Below are 24,889 nucleotides of genomic sequence, written 5' to 3'. Positions count from 1 at the left end.
GGGGAGCTGGCTGGAGGCTACAGCAGTCCTGGCTGTCCACCCATGGCTCTCTGTTTCTACACAACTTCATCAATGCAGGAGATTCCGGCTCCAAGAGAAGAACAGTGCAGAAACCGGGGACTGAACTTGACGGCTCCATTCCGGCGGTCCAGAGGCTCTCAGCCCAGGGCAGTGACGGGGACAGTCCCGGGCCAGCGCAATTTCAGAGGTGGTCAGAGAGGACCAGGTAAGGCCTAGTGGCCCCAGTCCCAAACTGTGTCAACTCAGATGCGCTCTCTCTCTCTCTCTCTCTCTCTCTCTCTCTCTCTCTCTCACACACACACACACACACACACACACACACAGCAAATAACATTATTTAAGGACCTGAAGGCTATTAAATACAAAATGGCAGACATTTAAAAAAAAAAGTGAAAATATTTGCTTGTTTGATTCTCCTCAGTGCCTTGCAGTCCCACAGGAGTGCAGATGTGGGGAGGCCCCAACAGCGTGGGCTGCTGGTGGCCTACCTAGTCCACGTGTGCTCGAGCACCCATACCAGCCACTTTACTCTTCAGCCCAGTGGCTGCCTCCCATGTGACCGTTCACACAGTTGGCCCCGTTGCTGGAGCTGCTGCCACAGGGGCCCTTTGTGCACGTGGCCACGTCCTCCTCTTCGGAGCTGCTCTCCACGTCACTGCGGTCATCCTTGGACACCTGCATGGCATGGAACCAAAGGTAGGGAAGTGAGAAAGATCAGGCTCCCAGAGCCCCCGTTTGAGCATGCCCCCCAGTCCGGCCCTCTTCCTGATGACACCTGGCTGCACCTGTGTTCTGGAGCTTCGCCTGCATTCTGTCTTTCTCTCTATTCTACCTAATCCTGCAGCAGAGAGCATCCTTCCGTCAGAACTCTGAGAGCTGACATCATTCCTAGTCACGGCTGACAGTTAACCAGAGAAGCACGCATGACTGTCCTGCTGCCTCCATCTTCTGGTGCTGTGGGCACTGCATTCATGCAGACTGGCTACCCTGGGCTTTGTTTTCCTCAAACCTGATCCATGGGAGCTTTAGCAGAAGTCTCTATTACTTCTGGCCTCAGGCCTCATTATTTCATGACACCACATCCAAATCTTCTCTCCTTTCCCCCGTCTAGGTCACCTGACGCTTAGCTGCCCCAAGGGCAGGCGGTGACCGAAGAGGACGCCACTCCCACTTTGTCACCCGCGAACCTTCACATCTTACAGTGAGCTTTTGTGTTTTGTATTTTCAGATGAAGAGTTTGAGAAAGAACAATGTTTTCTAAAACAAGCTGTCCTGCAAATAAAAAAAATGACTTTAAAGTCTCATGGGTCATAAATGTGAGGAGGAAAAACCCTGAGTCCAGCATTAGACTTCTGACCTCTGAACTCATGGATCATGAATCTATAATTAAAATCAGGACCAAAAAGTAAGGGAGAGAAAGGAATGAAGAGGAGCAAAGCTGCAGCTGCTGTTACCCAGAAGGTGGGCATTTATTCTGGATCATTCCCAGAACCAACAGTTTATTATAGGCTGTGGACGTCTGATCCCAGACTAACTTGGTCACCTGATGATTAGGACATTTCCACCAGAGGGCAGAACATCTCTGGATCGGAGGGGGGAAAGGACCTGGCGAGCTCGGCTGTAGTCTAGCGCAGTCCCACAGCTCAGGAGAGAGGGTGCTTGGAGACAAACACAGGGAAACAGAATGGAGAACAGGAAGAGAACCGCTTCCCCCAGCACTAGAAGCACAGATACACTTACATGCAAGAGATGGAACTGTCCAACTCCCAGCAGGCATAGAAAAAAGGAAGGAGGTGAGAAAAGAGTGGAGAGTACAGAGTCTGGGTCTAATCCTTCCTGGACAGGCCACCTGGTCAGGAAAGAAAGACATGCAGTCGCTATAGCAAGGTGCATCAGCGCACTGAGCCACCTACAACGACAGCACAGAAGAGCACACATACCCAGGCCACTCCAACCACTTTTCTTAGAGTCCCTCCCCTCAGGATTCTGTACTCACGAAGGCTCAAACTGCTGGGCTAATCTGTCCTCACCACTGGAGAAAACTCAACGCTGAGTTTTCTAATGAAATTTAATAATGGCATCATTGAGCCTGTAGGCTTTTGTATTAAACACGTAAGACCCCTGCCTCATCAAGAGAGGGGGGAGGCAGGCACACAGCTGACCGCCTTCCCAGCAGCCCCTCCTAAGCACTCCAGCAGTCTGATGTTCATATCTTAGTGCTCTGCCTGTGATCTCCTTTGGGAAAGGCCCCTGGGCTGAGAAAGAATGTGAAATCCTTCCAAGACGGTAGCTGAGGGGCAGGAAATGGGGGAAGCCTTCTCTCAGCTCCACAGCCCACTTGTTCTTCACCTGCAGTCAGTCTTAAGGGACAGGGAGATGATGGATCCTTCTTCTTGCAACATTCATAAACATTCAAGGGCAAACACTCTGGAACCCTCGGCTTTCTGCTAGGCTTGCCTGTCCAGATGGGAATCACAAGGCCAGACGGCAAGACAGCCTGTTGGCTAACGCCCATCTTCCCACACAGCCCGAAGAAACCATCCTGCATTCTCACCTTTCCTCGGATAAAGGCTTTGAAAGCAATTCGTGCAATTAGGTAGGACCAGACGATATGCAGAACCTGTAGGACCAGGAGCAGGCCATTGAAGAGCCACCAGGAAGGATAGGGCCCGATCATCTCCCAACTCTCAAAGAGGGTCGTGTTCAGAATCCTGGAAGAGAAGTCAATTGTCAGATTCCAAGGTTAAAGCTGGGCAGACAGGAAAGAGGTGGCACTCCCTGGGAGAAAGGGACCTGTGTGCACCTCTCCCATAGCTTAAATCAGTTGAATTCCAGGGTTATTTATACACAGTGAGAAAGGATAAAGAAAGGAAGGAGACTGGGGGGTTTTCTATTTTTAAGAACACAGGAGCTACAACTCTTATGAACTGATAAAGTCACAGTCAGTCACTTCCAACAGGCAGTTTCAGATCTAGTATATGCAAGACAGTAGATAGCAGATTTCCTGAGATTAAGCAGTCTGCACCTCAAAGGGTCACTGACTACAGCATGAACTGGTGGTGGCTGTACAACTGTGTGTCACAGTGGGCAGCCGCTCTTTACAACATCTGCAGCCCATCTTGGAGCAGTGGTTTGAGTTCTGGCTACACTGCTTCTGATACAATTCCCAGCTAACGTACCTGGGAAGGCAGCAGAAGACGGCCCACATCTTTGGGTCCCTGCCATCCACATGGAGACCAGAATGGAGTTCCAGGTCCCTGGCTTTGGCCTGGCCCGCCCTGACTGTCGGGGCCATTTGGGGACGAAGCCAACAGATGGAAGATCTCTGTCATTTTGCCTTCATCATTATCATCATCATCTGTGTGTGTGTTGGTCAGGGTGAGAAAATGGGTATACAGCAGGCACATCATGAGTGAAAAGAGTCCAAGCATTTTGTAATCAGTGCAAAAGGCAAAGGGATGACTCAGACAGAACAGGAGCACTGTCCCCCAGAAAGGAATCAGGAAAGCCGAAAGCCAGTGAACTGCTCCCCTGAGTCGGGAGCCTTGTGGAAGGCGGCGGGGGTCCTGGGAGAGTTCTACAAAGGGCTGACTTAGGCCAAGGAAGCAGTAGGACACCAGGGTTCCGGCTTCCTGTTAACCACATACCTAACAGCTCCAAAGGCATGCCACCTACCAGGCTGGATAGATTGCTAGACGAGTGACCACAAAAACAGCACCGAAGATCACGAAGAGGGTGTCACACAGTCGCTGATACTTGGCATAATTTGCCAGCTTAGCTGCCTGTGAAAAGGAAGAGAACTGAGTTGGGACGAGGGTCAGTTCTCACAAAGGAAGAAGCGGATAGAAAGTTAGATTCTTACCTCCAGCAAGAAGTCTGAGGCATCATGCAGACACATGACCAGAGTTCCCACCCGGACCATGTTGTTGATGTAGGAGAAGGTGATAAGCCCAATAGTGGCCAGATGATGCACAAACATAAGCAGGAAGTCCTAGGAAGGAAAGGGACTGCGTGAGCTAAGGGCAAAGTTGTGGCAATGCCAGCTAGGCCAGCTTGCATTACTCTGAGAGTCTGACCACTACCCCTCACAGGGTCCACTTTGATTACGTTCTCCCTGAAGAAGCCGCCTGGCATTTAAGCCAGCATCCCTCCAGTGACTGACCCAGTCTGTGCTAGCACACCCGAAGCACCCAGCAGAGCGGTTTTCTCTGATCACTGCAGAATCTGCAGAGCACGCATGCTGAGCTGACACGTGGGAGGACTCCCCCAGGCGGTGCAGGAACACACAAGGCTTACATGTCCCTGAGATGCTAAAGCTTTCTGGCTTTAACGGAAGACATTTCAACTGAAGGGATACGAGAGAAAGGAAGTGTCTGCAAAGGAGCAATGCTAAACTCTTCCACAAAGTTCTAGATAAATGCTTTTTAGTTAAACGCTCCATCTTACTGCAAAGCACTTCCTGCTTTCAGATTTTTTTTCCCAAGATCCATTTTTTTCAATTGTAAAGGCAGGTATACAGAAAGGAGAGACAGAGAGGAAGACCTTCCATCTGTTGATTCACTCCCCAAGTGGCTGCAACAGCCAGAGCTGAGCCAATCCAAAGCCAGGAGCCAGGAACCTCTTCCAGGTCTTCCATGCAGGTGCAGGGTCCCAAGGCTTTGGGCCATCCTTGACTGCTTTCCCAGGCCACAGGCAGGGAGCTGGGTGGGGAGCAGGGCCACCGGAATTAGAACTGGTGCCCCACCAGCTGGAATTGGGGGTGGGCCGGGCTGGGCCAGGCTACAGCACCCACTAGCAAATGCTGAAGTGAGGTGGGCCATGCTAGACTGGGCCGCAGCGCCCAACTAGTAGGAACCAGGGAGGGAGGGGGTAAAGCTGGTAGGGGGAATTTGGAGGGCCCCCCTGCTGGAACACCTCGCCCACTGGAGAGCATGAGTTAGGATGGGGCACACCAGACCGGGCAGGGCTACAACACCTGTGGGCCTCATGTTAGCCAGATCAGGGAAGAGCCAGGCTTGGTTGACTGTCCCTACTGGTGCAAACATAAAGCAGAATGGGTGAGGGTTGGTTGGGCTTTGCCGCAGCACCAGATATCAGATGCTGGCACCAGTGGCTAATCTGTCAAGTTAACTACAGAACCACCCAGAGAGTGCATGATCCAGGAGTGGCCCAGTAAGGAAATAGTGGGCACCTCCCTCTTGGGTTACCACTCCCACTGGCGAGCATGAAAACCAGGACTGGGGCAGGGGTGGCTGGACAGAACGGCAACCACCAGCATGTGTGTGGGCTGCACAGTGGAGCTGGTTGGGTTGAACTAGGCTTCAATGCCTATTGACATGTATAAGAGCCGAATGGGCTGTGGGACAGACTAGACTAGTCTGTGGTACATATGGGCAAACACAGGAACCAGGGCAGGGGGTGGGCCTGGTGGGGGTTATTTTGGGTCACTCCAACTAGGCTGCAGCTCCCACTGGTTTATGTGAGGGCTGAGTGTGTGCTGGGCAGAACCAGGCTGCACTGCAACACCCACTGGTTCCAGTGGAAGACAGGGCTGGAAACATAACCGACCCAGCAATTGCAACAACCAGCTGATTGGGGCGATAGACTATGCTGGGCCCTGTACTTGCAAGTACACACAAGAATCTGGTCTGGTTGGGGATCTCCCCAATCGAACTGCTGGACTCAGAATCCTAACCATGAAGAGAAGGGCAGGTTCCATGATCTGCCATGGAGTGCAAGTGCCAGAGCCGAGCCTCCTCAGAGGCTTGGACTGAGCAGTGGACAGCATAACCCGGTGCACATGGAGGATATGGCAGTCTATCGGAACCTGCAGAGGACACCTGGCACCACAACAGAGGACAGAACAAATCAACCAGCTACCCCAGCCATATGTTGGCAGTGAAAAACTGGGCAAATGAAGACTCTAAGCTGGACTACGTCAATCAATGGATTCTGCAGTGACTTTATCGTGCTTGAAATGGCAAGATTGGCAGCAATTCATAACTGTTGAACTATCAAAACCACTTGAACAAGACCCTCGGAGCATGCTCCACATCGGGGATCTGGGATGGGTGGGAGGCTGGGTGGGGCTTCTCCTTTTATCTTCCCCTTTACCCCGGATATAGAAAAAACAATGTGGAAACAATGGTCTCACCCACTTTCCTGTAGCCTTTGACCCTTTGTGCCCTAATTAAGTATGTAAAGATTGTAAAAAAAAAAAAAAAGAAGAAAAGTGGTGCCCATATGGGATCCTGGTGTAAGATGAGGACTTTAGTACTTAGGCTACTGCGCTGGGCCCTCTGCTTTCAGATTTAAGACTCCAATTACGTTTTGGATTCAAATGCCAAGGTCAGATCTAGAAAAACCTATAGATAGTCGAGTTACCCGAGATAAGTGTTGAATACTTCTGAGCCCTGTGAGAGGCAGAAGGTGAGAGAAAGTAGGTGAGAAGCCTGTGCTCTCCATGCATATATAATGGTATTAATGATGCTCTAGATCTTTACTGATGATCTTACAAGTATACAGTCTATGTTTTAAAATTCATACATACATTTCAAACTTTTTTATATGACACGTAGTAAAACAAAATTTTAATAGGATGTGTGTTCCCTGACTTCGGATAATGAGCGGTGTCGGAACTGGTTATCAAATGTCTTTAATACTAACAGTCCTCCTCTAAGGTAATCGGGAGTTAGTGACAGGTTAGACTTAGAGTGTCTGCAACTGCTTTAGGTGTGGGCTGTGCCAGTGTCATGACATGGGCAAACTCAGCCGGGGGTGGGAGTGGAGGGGCAGTTCCAGACTCTACAGAATTGCACATAAAATTCAAAAATGAAAAATTTAAAAAAAGGAAAAAGTAGAGACTCTGCCCTTTATGTCTAGTTATAGAAAATTCAAAACATTTTGAGGCGCCGAACATTTGCAGTGTAAATGCTAAGCCACTGCCTGTGAGGATGGCATCTCATATGAGCGCTGGTTTGAGTTCTGGCGGGCCCACTTCTGATCCAGATTGCTGTTAACACGTCTGGGAAAGCGGAGATGGCCCCTGCCACCCAGAAGGGAGCTCCAGGCTGGCATGTCCCTGGCTGGTGTAGCCTTTTAGGAAGTGAGCCAGTAGATCAACAGTGGATGGATCTCTGTTTGCCTCCCTCCTTCAGCTCTGCAACTTTGTATTTCAAATAAGTAACTACATTTTAAAAATTAATTATAACTAATTGTACGGGCAAGTCAATTCACTTCTTTGGAACTTTGTTTCTGAAACAAATTGTAACATCCCTTCCAGTTGACATTCTTTGAATAAGTGAAATAAATGAAAAGGGAGGAGAAAAAGACATGTGTGTCTGTCACCCAGTGTCACACAAACACCAGATGCAACTTTTGTAGAATCAGGCCTTGATATCGAAGTCTTGGCTCATTTTCTGAGCTCTACATACGGCAGAGCCCTGAGGAGCATGCAGCAGAAGCAGCGTATCTCTCTGCCGCTTAACGCCCTCATCCTGGCCAGCCTGGACTGTTACAGACAGACTGGATCATTAAGTGAGCTTCCTTCCTGGGAACACTGTCCGACCCTAACACCCCCCACCCCTCTCCCTCCTGGTGGGCTCATCGGCGAGGACACCTGTCACAATGGCTGCTATAGAGGAGGATGCTCAAAGTTGAGGCGCTGAGGGGATTCCGGTTCTTACCTTTCTTTTAATGTCTATAAATTGAGAGAACATAAGAGACCAATAGAAGGCCAATTCCATGACATAATAGTAGTAAAGTCCATTTGAAAGAGGCTGGAAGAGAGAAAACAGTAGTTACAGTCGAAGGCACTGTCCATCGGCACCACTTCCTCCGTCTTGCAGGACCAGCACCTTCCCAGTCACAGACATCTCTCCGCCCCAGCACTTCCCAAGAGCTCTGGGATTTTGGATAGTGTGAACATTGTAAATATCTTTGCTCCTACACACACCCTCTTAGTATTCCTCTCTAGCAGATGAGATATGGTTATTTCATATTAGAGCACAATCCATCAATAGATCTAGTTAGTGCTTTTCAAGCAATTAAATACACTCAGGCCTTGCTTTCCCACTGCTCTGATAGTTCTTTCACATTTGTCTGGCACAGGTTAGAACCAGGATGCACTTAAGAGAAGGATAAATTGGCATTGATATATAAACAGGACACGCTGCCAGAAAGTACCTCATTACATGCAGGGAAAACTACTTTTCTTCCCAGCCCTAATGGGGAACTTGCAACAAAAAGCTCCCTGGATTTCACTGCTATGGTGCCCTGGACATGCCTGGGGGAATGCCATCTGTCCTTGGTTGGCAACGCATTCTACCCACCCCACTCTGTACACATATACAGGGAAATAAAATCATTTCAATACAAAAACTTTTGAAATCCATGCATTGATTTTTTTTACTTTTTTTCAAGATTTATTTTTTTTTTTAAATTTATTATTTAACTTCATTAATTAGATTGTATTATGTGACACAGTTACATAGATACTTGGGTTCTCCCCACCCCTCCCCAAACCCTCCCACCATGGTGGATTCCTCCACCTTGTTGCATAACCACAGCTCAAGTTCAGTTGAGATTCCCCCATTGCAAGCGTATACCAAACATAGAGTCCAGCATCTTATTGTCCAGTCAAGTTCAACGGCTTCTTAGGTATACCCTCTCTGGTCATGCATTGATTTTTTAACATGTATTTTCCATGAACTTCATGGCTCAGATTTTACCTGATATGGATAGCTATGCCAGCACTGCCGGGTGTCCCAGAACCAAGGTGACTAAAAAGAGAACAGATAATGCAGGTTAGTCTCAGGATTCCCAGTTGCCCTGCTTCAAGACCTCCCGCTTGTCCTGTACACCCTGTGTGTCCTGTGTGCCCTCTATGCCCTGTATACCCTGTGTGTCCTGTACACCCTGTGTGCCCTGTACACCCTGTGTGTCCTGTACACCCTGTATGCCCTGTACACCCTGTGTGCCCTGTACACCCTGTGTGCCCTGTACAACCTGTGTGTCCTGTACACCCTGTGCCCTGTACACCCTGTGTGCCCTGTACAATCTTATACCCTCTATGTCCTGTGCACCCTGTGTGTCCTGTACACCCTGTGTGCCCTGTACAACCTTATGCCCTCTATGTCCTGTACACCCTGTGTGTCCTGTACGCCTTGTATGCTTCTCTCCATGCTAGCAGCAACAGACAGAAGAAAGAATTGCCTTGACAGATCTGGGAATCTCTAAAGGATCAAAAAAATGGTTAGATTTTTCTTCTGCAAGTGTGAGTGTGTGTGTTTAAAGATTAATTTATTTTGATTTGAAAGACAGTTAGAGAGAGAAGGACAGACAAATGGCCACATGGCCTGAGCTGGGTTGGTCTGAAGCCAGAAGCCTAGAGCTTCTTCCGGGTCCCTCATAAGGGTGCAGGGCCTCCCAGGCCATAAGTGGGGAGCTACATTGGATCCAAACTGGCGCCCATATGGGATGACGATACCAAAGGTGAGGGTTAGCTTACTCTGCCACAGTGCTGGCCCCAAGGAAATGTTACTATAAATAGAAGACTATTACTACCTGGGATATAAAAATTGGGGAAGCAGGAAGACAGTGAGACCATTCAATAATACAGGGCTGGCATTGCTGTACAGCAAGCTAACCCATTGTTTGCAATATCTGCATCCCATACTGGAGTGCTGGTTTGCAAACTGGCTACTCTGCTTCCCATCCACTTCCTTGCTAATGTGCGTGGGAAAGCAACAGATACTGGCCACTCAATATGCGTACAAAGAGTTCCAGGCTTCTGGCTTGGGTCTGGGCCAGACCTGGCTGAACCAGGGAATGAAAAAATCCCTCTCTGGTCTCTTCCTCTTCCGTGTTACACTGCCTTTGAAACAAATCAATCTTAAAGGAGCACAGCAGGGGCAGGTGTTGGGGCACAGCAAGTTAAGCCGTTGCTTCTGATCCAGCCCCAGATATCACGCCTCAGAGAGCATGGGCCAGGCAACTGGGCCCTGCCACTTCTTAAAAAAAAAATTATTGATTTTTTATTGCAAAGTCAGATACACAGAGAGGAAGATCTTCCGTCCAATGATTCACTCCCCAAGCGGCCGCAACACTGGAACTGAGCCGATCCAAAGCCAGGAGCCAGGAGCTTCTTCTGGGTCTCCCACGTGGGTACAGGGTCCCAAGGCTTTGGGCTGTCCTCGACTGCTTTCCCAGGACACAGGCAGGGAGCTGGATGGGAAGTGGAGCTGCTGGGATTAGAACCCACACCCATCGCTTCCTGGCCTTTTGGCTAAGATCAAGTGCAGAACTGATGTCCATATGGGATCTTGGCGCATACTAGGTGAGGACTTCAGCCTGTAAGCGACTGTGCCGGGTCCTATTTTTTTTTTTAAAAAAACCTTTGTTTATTTAGTTGAAAGGCAGACTTAGAAAGATCTTTCATTTATTAGTTTACTCTTCAAATGACTGCAACAATAGGCTATTACCAATTTTAATCAAACTCTTCAGAGACCTGATTTTTGGCTTTATTTTACCAACTGTCTAATGCCTAGCTCATGAATTTCTACATTTTCTTCCTGTAACTTTCTTTGGGTGTACTTTATTCTTTGTCTAGGTTAGAAAGTAGAAACCTAGATTACTGACTTAAATCCTTCTTTTATGATATAAAATTTTTAGTTTGCTTTAGCAGTATCACACACGGTTTAATACATTTTCAACATAATTAAAGATATTTTCTAATTTCCCTTACAATTAAGAGTTAACTTGCAAATACATTCTGTATTACCTTATGATTATTTATTTCTAAAATGATTTCAATATGGTCAGAGAATATACACATATAATTAGTAAGTTACGCAGCCCCCTCTACCACACATTATGCAGTCGTGTTTCCCATATTGGGGAGATCGCAGGGTCAGCACGCCCAGAGTGCAGTGGATAAGCCTCGCCCCGGGGAAAACCACCTTCGTGGTCATGGCATCTCCCAGCCAGGTAAGTATGAGAGAATGTATTTTGTAAGGCATCAATGCTCTGCAGCTTATGGTCCAGAACATGGTCTATTTTGGATGTCTGTGTATGCTTCAAAAATAGATGTATTCATAGCTCTTGGTATAGTGTCCCAAGGACTGGCCAGAACGTTAGTAAGGTCAGACTGGTCGGTCATGTTGTTCTGTACCTTTCACATCCTTGATGAGGATTTTCTTTTGGACTCTGCCACATACGGAGGGAGTGGTATTAAAACCCCAGTTCTGCCTGGTGTCTGATTCCCTTTACTTTGAAGTATGATCACATCATTTAGAGAGAAATCATATAGTACAGGGGCAGATAACCAATCGGGAATCACAAAGGCCTGCAATTCTTGGACTCTGAACAAGTGAAAAGAGAGAATTACATGTTTCATCCACTGGCGGGTGAAACTGATCCCATTTCAGGATTTCTGGTAAGTAGTTTGTGAACCATTAAGTACTGTTCCAATTTAATTGGTCATGACAGGCGGGGTCAAGAGGTTACTGAAGTCAGGCCTGGACAGAAGACAATCTAGTAGTGTACCGGCACAAGAGGAAGAGCACTTAGGGAAAAATCTAGACGTAAAGGACTTTGCTCTCATATCTGGAGATCTATGCATGATTAGCACCCAATCGGAAGACAAGAGAAGTTCAGACTCACCGACCAGAGAAATCTAATTCCGTAGCAGAATATACATAAATAAAAAGTGAATCGCCACCTGGGTGGGCAAAAAGTACAGGTTAGACGAGTGTCTATTCAGAAGAAAGTCCTCGAGGAAGTGAGGAGAAGACAGCTAGTCATGAGACAGCTGAGTTTCCCTCAAGAGTGGCAGACACTGTCACCTCCGGCCTGTGCCAAGCAGACTTCCGCAAGGACATACTGGCTTCCATTCTTTTCCTCCCTATCAGACACCTGACGACAGCGGGCTGCATGGCAATGACTAATACAATATTTCACTTCTAAGAAACCCAGTGGAATGAAGTATAGCATTTGCTGGGAAGAGATGTTTCCCACAAAAATGTCATCCAGAGTAAGCTGCTATTGTCCCCATCAAGATGTGCAAAGTTGCAGAAGTCACTTTGAATCCATTTGGGTAATGGGAGAAAAAAATGGAGCCACATCTGGCTGTGCGGGACTGAAGGTGACAAGCTTTCTAGTTCTGTTCTCTTTTCCCTGTAACATCTGAGTCAGCCCTTCCCATCCACAGCCTAGCACCCTAGCGGGAAGGACAGCCAGAGAGAGCACCCCGGCTGTGTCCCACCCCTCCCGGCCCCGCCTCCCCCTGCACACCTAGCACCCTAGTGGGAAGGACAGCCAAAGAGAGCACCCCGGCTGTGTCCCACCCCTCCCGGCCCCACCTCCCTCTGCACACCTACATGCTTTCACAGAACTTGGTGAGCGTTGGCGGCTTGTCCTGGTTCCTCCGGTGGCGAAACCAGCACTGGATTTTTCGGACATCCCAGTCCAGTTGCTTGGCTAGGCCCTGCAGCCTTTGCTCATCAGGATACTGTGGATATAGGACCAGAGGTGGACCACTCAGTTCTCCTCCGGCTCCTCCTCACTCCACCCCTCTGCCTCGCTAGTTGGCAGCAGGGTGAGAACTACACTGGCTCAACCGATGGGTACCATCCCAGGTTTCATCCCACAGTCACTGTTAGCGAGAAGCCCTATCTTGTAAGTCACGGGCCTTTACTGCGCACGCACACATCCGTGTGGGTCTTCACCCTCAAGTCCAAGCAGATTAAAAAACAAAGACATTAAAACCCAAACTCTAAAGGTCACCCGTACCACGCCCATTCTGACATGCAACTAAGTAGCAAAAGAGGCTGGAACAAAGAAAAACATAAGTTATGATGTGATTTGGGGAAAGAGGTGGAGATGACTGCTGGGCCTGTGTAGGGTGGGCCTTCCAGGCTGCGGGGACTACTCCCACGTTAAAGGCCACCCCATTCTGTCTCCTTTCCCTGCCCAGCGGAGCAACGCCCTCCACCCCTGGAATTCTCCTGTTTCTCTGCCCACTTACCTTGGTAATGGATACAAACACCTTTTCAAGGATGGCATTGGATGGGACCAGAGCAGGCCCTCCGTCCTCAATGCCAACATGGAGTGCACAGGGTTTGGCAATGAACCTGCAACAGAGAAAAGCAAAGGGCAGTTGGACATGTGCTGCAGCAGGAGGGCCAGCCTGAGGAGCGCCAACAGGGTGAACGCTGCGACTCTGTGATCTCATCCTGGATGCCGCTATCAACGCACTGGGGCACTGACCGGCTCAGGAGCTCCTGGCACGTGGCCATTTAACTCCCCGAGCAGGCAGTGGCGACCGCGCCTCACTCTGGACTTGCCTGGCTCCATACTGGGTGGGCTCTGGCTCCTGGCTGCCTACAGCTCTGGGGGGCAGCAGCGAGTTCCTACACCCTGGCATGCTTTCCCAGCTCCCCGCTTCAGCCCACTGAAGAGATAGAAAGAGTGGACTAGCGGGTGAGAGATCTCTTTTTCTGCTGCTCAAAAAATGACACACACACAAAAAGTTGAAACAGAGCTCTTTTTTTCTGACTTTTCACTTGTTGAGCTTTGAAGTAGAAAAGAAAACGAGATCAAATTACCATCCTACCATTTACTGCTTGTATCATTTTGTCAAGTCAGGCTGTGCCAGTTTTTTCATCCAGAACTTGAAGATAATATCAATATCCTTGCTGCTCATCATATGGTCCACACCAACAGCATTATTGGCACTTTCTGGAAGCTCTTTTTAAAGACTGAGTTATTTATTTGGAAGGCAGAGTTATAGAGAGATATCTTCCATCTGCTGGTTCAATGTCCAAGGAGCTGGAACAGCTGGGGCTGCAGCGGGCTAAAGCCAGGGGGCAGGAATTTTTCTTTCTGTTTTGTAATATTTATCTATTTTTATTGTAAAGGCAGATATACAGGGAGAGACAGAAAGGAATATCTTCCGTCCGCTGATTCACTCCCCAAGTGACTGCAATGGCTGGAGCTGAGCTGAGCTGAACTGAGCTGAAGCCAGGAGCCAGGAGCTCTTCTGGGTTTCCCATGCGGGTGCAGGGTCCCAAATCTTTGGGCCGTCCTCAACTGCTTTCCCAGGCCACAAGCAGGGAGCTGGAAGGGAAGCAGGGCTGCCGGGATTAGAACCAGCGCCCGTATGGGATCCCGGTGTGTGCAAAGTGAGGAATTTAGCTACTAGGCTATTGCGCCGGGCCCCAAGGCAGGAGTTTCTTTTCAGCCTTTCATATGAGTAGCAAGGGCGCAAGTAGTGGGGCCATATCTGCTGCTTTTCCCACCATTAGCAGGGAGCTGGATTGGAGCTAGAGAATTATGAATTGAACTTAATTATGATCGGTAACACAGACTTGTCAAAAAACAAACAAAAAAACCTTCAGCAACGATCTTGGGGGCCGCATGTCAGTTAAGTGTAATTCTCTGCCTCCAAGCACTAGCACTCCATGTGGGAATCAGTTCATGGCCTAGTTGCTCCACTTCCCATCCAGCTCTCTGCTTGTGGCCTAGGAAAGCAGTCAAGGACGGCCCAAAGCCTTGGGATGCTGCACCCTCCTGTGAGCTGGACAAAGCTCCTGGCTCCTGGCTGGGGACTGGCTCAGTTCCGGCTGTTATAGCCATTTGGGGAGAGAACCAGTGATGGAAGATCTTTCTCTTGGTAACTCTGCCTTTCTACTAAAAAGAAATAAATCTTAAATAAACAGAAAAACATAGAACATTGGGGCTGGTGCCTATAATACTAGAATCCCTTACGGGGGCCAATTTGTGTCCTGGCTGATGCACTTCCAATCCAGCTCCCTACTAATGGTCGGGGAAAAGCAGATCAAATATCCGACCCCAATATCTGGGCCCCTGTGACACATCTGGGAGACCTGGGAGAAGCCCCTGGCTCCCAGCTTTGGCATGGCCCAGTCCTGACTCTGCAGCCAGCAGGGGAGTGAACCAGTGGACGGAATAGCTCACGCTCCCTCTCTTTTCTGTGATGCTTTCAAAATAAATCAATCTGCAAACGAAGCACACAGCAGAAGCTCGGGACACTGGCCCACCTGCCCAGCCTGCTGCTGCTGTGGCAGGATCTGCTCTCGGTACCTGGGCTCTGCTTCCCGTCGACAGACCTGGAATGGCTCAATATTCACTCTCATCTCAGAGGAAAATAAAACAAACTGAAATTTGAGCCATATTCCAGACTTGCAATTTTAAAACAATTAAAAAAAAGATTTATTGGGTCCAATGCAGTAGCCCAGCAGCTAAAGTCCTTGCCTTGTACGTGATGGCAATACATACATATAATATAATATAATATAATATAATATAATATAATATAATATAATATAATATAATATAATATAAATCCCGAAAATAGAGTGGTGGCTAATAAGTGGAAGTTCTCCTTATATCAATTATACCAAAGGACTAGAGATCTTAACAGGAGGAGAAAGCAGCATTGAGGCCGACTTCTTCCTAACTCACAGAACCTTTCTGCCTAACTGAAGAAAATAGTAGGGGAATATTTAGAACTTAAGTTCTGAAAGGATAAACCAAAAAGTCAGCAAGGGCAGGAGGAAGTGACCTATTTACACTCAGTTCTATTCCTAGATCTATCACTAATCAATAAGTCATAAAACTTGGTTAAGTCACTTAATCTCTTGGGTCTTCGTTTCATTATCTAGAAGGAGTTACACAAAATTATTTTTAAAAAAACTCTTTATTTTGATTGGAAAAGCAAATGCAGAGAGGAGAGACAGACGCAGATAAAGATCTTCCACCTGCTGGTTCATTCCCCAAATGCCTGAAATGGCTAGAGCTGAGCTGATTCGAAGCCAGGAGCCTAGAACTTCTTCTGAGTCTCCCTGGGACACAGGGTCCCTGGGATGCAGGGTCCCAGGCACTTGGGCCATCCTCTGTTGCCTTCCCAGGGCACAATTAAAGAGCTGGATAGGAAGTGGAGCAGCTGGGACTCAAACCAGCGCTCTTAGATGCCAGCACCCGTGGTGGAGGATTAGTCTGTTGAGCCACTGCGTCTGTCCCCAAGATTTTTTTTTAAAGATTTATTCATTTTATTACAGCCAGATATACACAGAGGAGGAGAGACAGAGAGGAAGATCTTCCGTCCGATGATTCACTCCCCAAGTGAGCTGCAACGGGCCGGTGCGCGCCGATCCGAAGCCAGGAACCTGGAACCTCTTCCGGGTCTCCCACGCGGGTGCAGTGTCCCAATGCATTGGGCCGTCCTCAACTGCTTTCCCAGGCCACAAGCAGGGAGCTGGATGGGAAGTGGAGCTGCTGGGATTAGAACCGGCACCCACATGAGATCCCGGGGCTTTCAAGGCAAGGACTTGAGCCGCTAGGCCATGCCGCCGGGCCCGCCAAGATTTTTAAAATAGGAAAATTCTGTTATCAACTCTAACTTATAACTTTTGTATCTTTAAAAAATGAGGAACTGATCAGGTAGCTACCACAATCCATCCCTTGGCAAGGAGGGAAAGCTGCATTTCGGGTAAACTTCTTGGACACAGCCTGTCGTCCCTCTGGGGCATGAAGCATGAGGAGGGTGAGTCACGTGAAGTCTGAGTTACTATTGCCCTGAAGAGTGCTACACTCCAGGTACAGTTCACTCCCCCAGAACTTTCTCCCTGTGGACTTGAGCCATCCTCCATTGCCTTCCCAGGCCAAGGCAGGGAGCCGGATCCAAAGTGGAGCAGCCAGGACGTGAACCAGCGTCCACATGGGATGCCTGTGTTGCAGGTGGAGGATTAGTCTGACAAGCTACCAGGATGGCCTGGCTTAGCCCTGGCTGTTGCAGGCATTTGGGAAATGAATCGGTGGATGGAAGATTTCTCTCTTGTGCTGCTTTTTAAACAAAATATATTATTTTATTGATAATCTTTACATGGTTGATCAGGGCACAAAGGGTCAATGGCTACAGGAAAGTGGGTAAGACCCTTGCTTCCACATTTTTTTTCTGTGTCTGGGGCAAGGCAGGGAGATAAAGGGAGAAGCCACACCTAACCTTCCACCCCATCTCGGGGTCCCCGACGTGGGGCATGCTCCGAGGGCACTGCTAAAGTGGTTTTTTGATAGTTCAACAGTTCTGTATTGCTGCCAATGCTGCCTTTCAAGCAAACAGACACAACCTTAAGAAACTTTGAGGACCTGGTTCTTTAACAAAAATACCAACCAGTTTTAGGCCTTTTAGTAGCTTAGACAGTCCCACGAAGAAAATATGACTGTGAGGTACAGGATGACCTATCTTGACCTATTTCTTGGTCTGCACTTGAATTTAGATTTGTTATCTCTAAAGAAAGAACTGAGAATAAGAAACTTATCTTTGTGAATTTTTTTTACTCTTATCAGTGAAGATACTGAGCTGTAAGGAAACATTTATTGTGAGTACAAAGTTTGTCACATCAGTAACTCAGTTCTCTTTTACAAGGAGGTAAAAACAAATTCCCACCCAAAGGTCAATGCTATCAGATATCTCAGTTGACATGGCTGGTATGATACTGTACGTGACATCCTTGGTTTTCGTTGAACCTGCACGTCTCACGGATGACAAGCGGCTTTTGTATTCACTGAGGCTCTGTGCGTGGTAGCTGCTCAGCAACTGACCACCGACCCGAACACTGATGCCCACTCCTGCTTTCGTGGCTCAGTTGGGATCCAGGATTACTCAGCATTCAGGAGACCGAGTCTACTGACCAACGTCATCTCAGAGATCAAAGCACTTCATCATCTCTCCATCTCTCCCCACCCTCCTAACTGCATCAAGATCCAAAACCAGAGAACAGCCTCTGTGGTTCTGCTTCCTTCCCTGTGAGCCAGGCCTCTTCCCAACCCCAGGAGCTCAGGGCGCCTCTGGCTGGCAGACGCCAACACCTGTACACCTGCAACTCGGTGTAATGACATGTCACGCTTCACTTTCACCGAAAAGCAGTTATCATTTTCACAGCACTGGGTATTTCTGCATGGGTACTTCCTGGGACTACTGGTAGAAATCCTCCTTCATGCCACAGGGACAGGTCTGTACCCCACCGGGTGATGCCAAAATAAAAATTGCGATCATCTGGATATTCCTACAGTTGTCATTAGTTCACATCCTGCCCTAATTTACAGAGTTCAGTGAAAAACATAAAGCTACTGCATCCAGTCAGCAGTACCTGTTCGAACCCTAACAATATTAAAAAAAAAAAAAAAAAGTTTAAGAGCCCAGTGTAGTGGCCTAGTGGCTAAAGTCCTTACCTTGAATGTGCTGGGATCCCATAAGGGTGTCGGGTCTAATCCTGGTGGCCCTGCTTCCATCCAGCTCCCTGCCTGTGGCCTGGGAAAGCAGTCGAGGAAGGCCCAAAGCCTTGGGACCCTGCACCTGTGTGGGAGACCTGGAAGAGCTCCTGGCTCATGGCTTTGGATTGGCACAGCTCCAGTCATTGCGGTCACTTGGGGAGTGAATCATCGGACGGAAACCTTCCTGTCTCTCCTCCTTTCTCTATTTGTCTGACTTTGCAATAAAAATCAATAAATCTAAAAACAATTATTTATTTTTATTGGAAAGGCAGATTTATAGAGAAGGAGAGAGAGACAAATATCTTCCATCCACTGGTTTACTCCCCAAGTGCCCGCAACAGTTGTAGCTGAGCCTTTCCAAAACCAGAAGCCAGGACTTCTTCCAGATCTCCCACATGGATTCAGGGGCCCAAGACTGTAGGCCAATCTCTGCTGCTTTCCCACGACACAGTAGGGAGCTGGACGGGAAGTGGAGCAGCCGGGATGCCCAAAGCCTTGGGACCCTGCACCTGTATGGGAGACCCGGAAGAAGCTCCTTGCTCCTGGCTTTGGATTGGCGCAGCACCAGCTATTGAGGTCACTTGAGGAATGCTCATTAGAACTGGGACAGTGCCAAGTCAAAACTGGGAACTAGAAATTTAGGATGAGTCTCTCCTGTGGGCAGCAGGACCCCAACATGACCCATCCTTGCTGCCTCCCAGAATCTGCACTGGTCGGAAGCTGCAGCAGAGTCGAGCAGGAACTGAACTCAGGGCCTGATGGGGGAGGCCGGCCTCTTACTGCTGAGCTGCATACCCACCCCAAGAAACCACAGCTTTGGAAAGCAGCATTCAAAGGACTAGCATTTGGTAAAACCTATCGAAGAGGCATCTGGGTTGGCCAAACTCCAAAGAAGCTGGCATTTATCCTTCCGGCAGATTGGATCATATTAGCTGAAGGTGCGCTAGAGACCTCTGGAGTTCTGGAGTGTTAAGGGGTCTGCAAGGTCAAAACTATTTCAATAATCTTCATAATTCTGCAACTTCTTAAGAACAATGTTTTTTCTTTTTTTGTGAAATTTCCATAGATTATACCACACATCAAAATAGATCAAATGTAGAATCCGAAATGAAAATTCAGCTTCCAGATGGCAAAGAGGTTTAAGAAATGTAAAATGTAATTTAAGGGGAAAAAAAACATAATTCCAAGAACAAAAGTTTAAGAATTATTAAATCACACCAACACTTTTTATATATTGGTGATTCCCTACATTATTTTGTACATTCAGTATAAATACATACACATGTTAGTGCATTGTTTTTTTAAGATTCTTGAAAGATTTCCTTTTATTGGAAAGAGAGAAGGAGAGACAGAAAATCTTCTATCGGTTGGTTCATTGCCCAGGTGGCTGCAACAGCCACAGCTGAGCCAATCTGAAGCCAGGAGCTTCTTCAGGATCTTACGGAGCTGCAGGACCCTCAGACTGGGCCATCCTTGACTGCTTTCCCAGGCCCCAAGCAGGGAGCTGGATGGGAAGCGGAGCAGCCAGGATACAAACCACTGCCCATATGGGATCCTGGACTTGAAGGGGGAGGATTAGCCAACTGAGCCATTGAACTGGGCCTGTCAGTGCATTTATTTATATTTTAAAAGCAGCTCAGATTTACAGAGAGAAGGAGAGAGAGAAAGGTCTTCCATGCATCGGTTCATCGCCAAGTAGCTGCAACGGCCAAAGCTGGGCAGATCCAAAGCCAGGAGCCAGGAGCTTCTTCTGGATCTTCCATATGGGTATGGGGTCCCAAAGCTTTGGCCAATGCTCCACTGCTTTCCCAGACCAAAAGCAGGGAGCTGAATCAGAAATGTCATAGCAGGGACTAGAACCTGTGCCCATATGGACGCTGCTGCTTGGAGGCAGAGGATTAGCCTGTTGAGGCACTGCGCCAGCTCCCTTTTACATTTTTGGGAATATGCACTCCCCGGGTGATTATAATAACCGGGGCTGGGCCAGGCAGAAGGCAGGAACCTGAAACAGTATCCTGGTCTCCCATGTGGTTGCAGGAGTCTAAGTACTTGGGCCTTTCGTTGCTTTTCTAGGAACATTAGCAATGAACTTGTCTGGAAATGGAACTGGCGCTGACATGAGATGCCTGTGCTGTAGACAGTGGCTTAACCCATGGGCTGTACCGCTGGCATCCCACAAGGGCACTGGTTCCTGTCTCAGCTGCTCCACTTCTGATCCAGCCAATGGCCTGGGGAAAGCAGCAGAGGATGGCCATCCTGTGTGGGAGATCTGGACGAGGCTCCTGGTTCCTGGCTTTGGCCTGGCCCAGTGCCAGCTGCTGTAGCCATCTAGGGCGCGATCAGCCGATGTAAAAGCTCCCTCTCTTCTCTCTCCAATTCTTTCAAATCAATCTTTAAAAAAACAAAAGCACAAAGACCTTTGTATTTGAAACAAAGCAGAAACAGAAGGGCCAGCACAACAGCACAGTAGACTAAGCCTCTGCATGTGGTGCCCACATCCCATCTGGGTGCTGGTTTGAGTTCTGGTTGCCTCACTGCCAATCCAGATTTCTGGAAAAGCAGCAAAAGAGGACTCAAGTCTGGTGGCCAAGCAAGCTGATCCTCTGCTGGCAGTCCCAGAATGCCATATGGGCACCTGATCTGGTCCTGGCTGCTCTACTTCCCATCTGACTCCCTATTTATGACCTGGGAAAGCGGTGGAGGATGGCCCACGTTCTTGGGCTCTGGCAACTACACAGAAGACACAGAAAGAAGCTCCTGGCTCCTGGTTTCAGATGGGCTCAGCTCCAAACACTGTAGTCATTTGGGCTATGAATCAGCAGATGAAAGGCCTCTCTGTTTCTCCTTCCCTCTATAAATTTGCCTTTCAAATTAAAAAAGAAAGAAAGAAAGAAAGAAAAAGAAATCCTAAGACAAAAGCAAAGCCCCCATCTTTCCTTCCTTCCAGGTTTGGCAGTTCAGCTCCTGGCATGAGCCTGGCCTAGCTCTGCCACTGCAGCCATCAGGGACAGGAACCAGCAGATGGAAGCTATCTGCCTCTCTCCCTTTCAAAGTATTTAATGAAAAAAGATTCCAAGTGTATACATTGTTAAAATGCATCAGCTAGACACAAGCTACTTGGCAATTCTGTTGTACAGTAGCAGTGGCCCTCAGAGCATGGGGGGAGAATCTTTTTTTCTATCTCTCCTTCTCTAACTCTGCCTTCTCAATAAAAATAAATCATTCTAAAAAAAGAAGGTTGTTTTGTAGGTCAAATTTTCTTCATTATATTCAACCAAACAACATAACACAACAGACTAAAGGCAGAAACAGATATGAGAACCTAAGTGCCTTCTATTAGGCCAGGAAACAATAAAAGCATGGAAAATGTCATATTATATATATGGAGAGAGAAAGCTATCGAGGGAGATCTTCCATGGATTGGTTTTTTTTTTTTAAGGATTTTTATTATTATTGGAAAGCAGGATATACAGAGAGGAGAGACAGAGAGGAAGATCTTCCATCCGATGTTTCACTCCCCAAGTGAGCCACAACGGCCGGTGCGCGCCAATCCGATGCCGGGAACCAGAAACCTCTTCCAGGTCTCCCACGTGGGTGCAGGGTCCCAAAGCTTTGGGCCATCCTCGATTGCTTTCCCAGGCCACAAGCAGGGAGCTGGATGGGAAGTGGAGCTGCCGGGATTAGAACCGGCGCCCATATGGGATCCCGGGGCGTTCAAGGTGAGGACTTTAGCCGTTAGGCCATGCCGCCGGGCCCCACGGATTGGTTTAGTCCCAACTGGATACAACAGTCAGACCATTAGGAAGCCAACACTCTGGAGTTTCTTCTGGGTCTCTCTTGTGGATTCAGGGTCCCAAATGTTGGGTTTTTTTTGCTCTCCTAGGTGCATTAGCAGGAAGCTGGATCAGAAGTGGAACAGCTGGGTCTTGAACTGGCACTTTTATGGGATGCTGGCATTCCCGGCGGCAGCTTAATCCATTATGCTACAACACTGGTGCCCCATTATCTTTTTAAAAATTTACTTATTTTGGGCCCGGCGGCTTGGCCTAACAGCTAAAGTCCTTGCCTTGAAAGCCCCGGGATCCCATATGGGTGCCGGTTCTAATTCCGGCAGCCCCACTTCCCATCCAGCTCCCTGCTTGTGGCCTGGGAAAGCAGTTGAGGATGGCCCAATGCATTGGGACCCTGCACCCGCGTGGGAGACCTGGAAGAGGTTCCTGGTTCCCAGCATCGGATCAGCGCAGCACCGGCCCATTGTGGCTCACTTGGGGAGTGAATCATCGGACGGAAGATCTTCCTCTCTGTCTCTGCTCCTCTCTGTATATCTGGCTGTAATAAAATGAATAAATCTTTAAAAAAAAAATAAAAATAAAAATTACTTATTTTTAGAAGTTTTTCTTTTAAAGATTTATTTATTTTTATTGAAAAATAATATTTACAGAGTGAAGAACAGAGAGAAAGCTCTTCCATCCACTGGTTTACTCCCCAAGTAGCTGCAACGGTTGGTGTTGAGCCAATCTGTTGGTGTTCTTCCAGGTCTCCCACATGGGTTAAGGGTCCCAGGACCTTCGGCCATTCTCTACTGCTTTCCCAGGCTACAGGCAGGGAACTGGAAGGGAAGTGGGGTAGCTGGGATACGAACCAGCCATGCACGGCAAGGACTGTTAGCCACTAGGCTATCAGGCCAGGCCCTTCCCCCTTTATTTTTAAGTGACTTAACAAATATATACTTTTAAACTTTCTCAGTCAATATTCATAAGAGAGTCCTGAGATCACATATTCTGAGAACCCCCTGCAGCAGAGCATACAAATGCAGGAGCCAATGTCTGAAGCAGATATTCATCATCTATTCTGCACACACTGACCCACTGATACACACTGCCTTAGATATGGTCTGGGGGAGACAAGAATACAAAAACAGCCCAATCTGATAGTCATCTTCATTCAAGGTCTATACAACTGATTGGTGCAAGGTCTCTGAAATTGTTGTTAAAAAAATTTATTTATTTTAATTGGAAAGTAAGATATACAGAGAAGAGGAGAGAAACAGAGGAAGATCTGCCGATGATTCACTCCCTAAGTGGCTGTAATTGCTGGAGCTGAGCCGATCCGAAGCCAGGAGCCAGGAGCTCTTCTGAATCTCCCACATGGGTGCAGGGTTCCAAAGCTTTGGGCCGTCCTCGACTGCTTTCCCAGGCCACAAGCAGGGAGCTGGATGGGAATTGGAGCCACCAGGATACAAACCAGTGCCAATATGGGATCCCGGCGCGTTCAAGCCACTACACTATCAACATCGGGTCCTAAAATTGCTTTTTCCAAATCTCAGCTGTGACCTGACAATGCTTCCAGCATCATTCATTTCACCCAATTCCTTGCTTTCCAAGGAGTAAAGAGAACATGGAAACTGCCCAGGAAAGATGATCAAGCTGGAAACAAGAATTGATATTTATCTAAAGAGAAGCAAAAGAATTTAGCGTTACGAGATGCTTTTCTTGGGTAATATATGCGAATATTATTTTTGGTGTATCTGATCATTCGAATGTGCTAGAACAGTTGTACTGAGAATACTAATAGGAGTTTAAACCAAAGTGCAAGAGTAAACCCACTCATTCCTTTAAGTGCAGCCTAGTGCCTAAAGTCCTCACCTTGCATGACTTGGGATCCCATATGGTCATCGGTTCTAATCCTTGAGGCTCCACTTCCCATCCAGCTCCCTGCTTGTGGCCTGGGAAAGCAGCAGAGGACGGCCCAAAGCCTTGGGACTCTACCTGCATGGGAGACCCAGAAGGGGCTCTGGGTTCCTGGCTTTGGATTGGCTCAGCTCTGGCCATTGCGGCTGCTTGGGGAGTGAATCAATGGACAGAAGATCCTCCTCTCTCTCTCCTTTTCTCTGTATCTGACATCTGACTTTCCAATAAAAATAAATCTTAAAAATAATTATTAATTTTATTTATTTGAAAGGCAGATACAATGAAAAAAGTGCAGACATTCACAGATTTTTCAACTGTCGATTCACTCCCCAAATAGTGGCACCAGTTGGGCTTTGCCAGGCAGGAGCCGGATGCTCCTGGGACCCCGTCCAGCAGGGAGGCAGAGCCCGACTACTTGCTCCACCACCTGTACTCACTGGAAGCTGGAGGCAGGACAGCTGGCCCAAGTGATGTCTTCACTATCATGCCAAACGCCCACTCTTCATTTACCTTTGTAAATGAACGATTGCACAACTTTGCTTTTGCATTTTCTTTAAGTAGAAACACCCACACAGTCAATAAGTGAGCTGAAGGAAAAAGGGCAGTGGGACGCTCTTTCCCATGAGATTTTTACTACCCTTCACAGTCCAAGAAATACTTGGTTGTCAGTGCCACAGCGAGGGGACTGGAGGGGGGGGGTGAGGGGGGTGCCACGGCTCAGCTGCAGTGGAGACACGGGGATTCCCTTGCAGGGTGCAGGCCAAGCCCTGTGGACGTGCCTTCTGATCCAGCTTCCCTCAGTGCAGCCCGGGGGGCAGCGGACGAGGGCACACCTGGGCTCCTGCCCCTCACGTGGGAGGTCCGAAGGTGGCTCCTGACTCATG

General features: G+C 48.1%; 1 protein-coding gene and 1 pseudogene across 3 annotated transcripts in view; both read right to left on the bottom strand.

Annotated features, from left to right (window-relative positions):
* Positions 1-262: 262 nt before the first annotated feature.
* CERS5 (ceramide synthase 5) overlaps positions 263-24,889 on the bottom strand; it is a 31,368-nt gene continuing 6,741 nt past the window's right edge. The window contains exons 2-11 of one of the 3 annotated variants that reach the window (XM_058673096.1): positions 13,046-13,151; positions 12,399-12,529; positions 11,683-11,740; positions 8,751-8,801; positions 7,707-7,799; positions 3,884-4,012; positions 3,697-3,803; positions 2,576-2,732; positions 1,762-1,870; positions 549-696 (exon numbers count right to left, since the gene is read on the bottom strand). In XM_058673096.1, coding sequence (XP_058529079.1) covers positions 683-696; positions 1,762-1,870; positions 2,576-2,732; positions 3,697-3,803; positions 3,884-4,012; positions 7,707-7,799; positions 8,751-8,801; positions 11,683-11,740; positions 12,399-12,529; positions 13,046-13,151 — 955 coding nt within the window. In that variant the 3' untranslated portion in view covers positions 549-682. Of the gene's footprint in view, positions 697-1,761; positions 1,871-2,575; positions 2,733-3,696; positions 3,804-3,883; positions 4,013-7,706; positions 7,800-8,750; positions 8,802-11,682; positions 11,741-12,394; positions 12,530-13,045; positions 13,152-24,889 lie in introns of those variants that run through there. The other 2 variants (XM_004598971.4, XM_058673097.1) reach the window with 2 other exon arrangements.
* LOC118757635 (U1 spliceosomal RNA) lies at positions 10,841-11,015 on the bottom strand (annotated as a pseudogene).

Source organism: Ochotona princeps, chromosome 15, assembly GCF_030435755.1.
Source record: "Ochotona princeps isolate mOchPri1 chromosome 15, mOchPri1.hap1, whole genome shotgun sequence".
NCBI classification, from domain to species: domain Eukaryota; kingdom Metazoa; phylum Chordata; class Mammalia; order Lagomorpha; family Ochotonidae; genus Ochotona; species Ochotona princeps.
The sequence above is the reverse complement of the archived record's forward strand: the minus strand, read 5'-3'. Positions and strand labels throughout refer to the sequence as shown.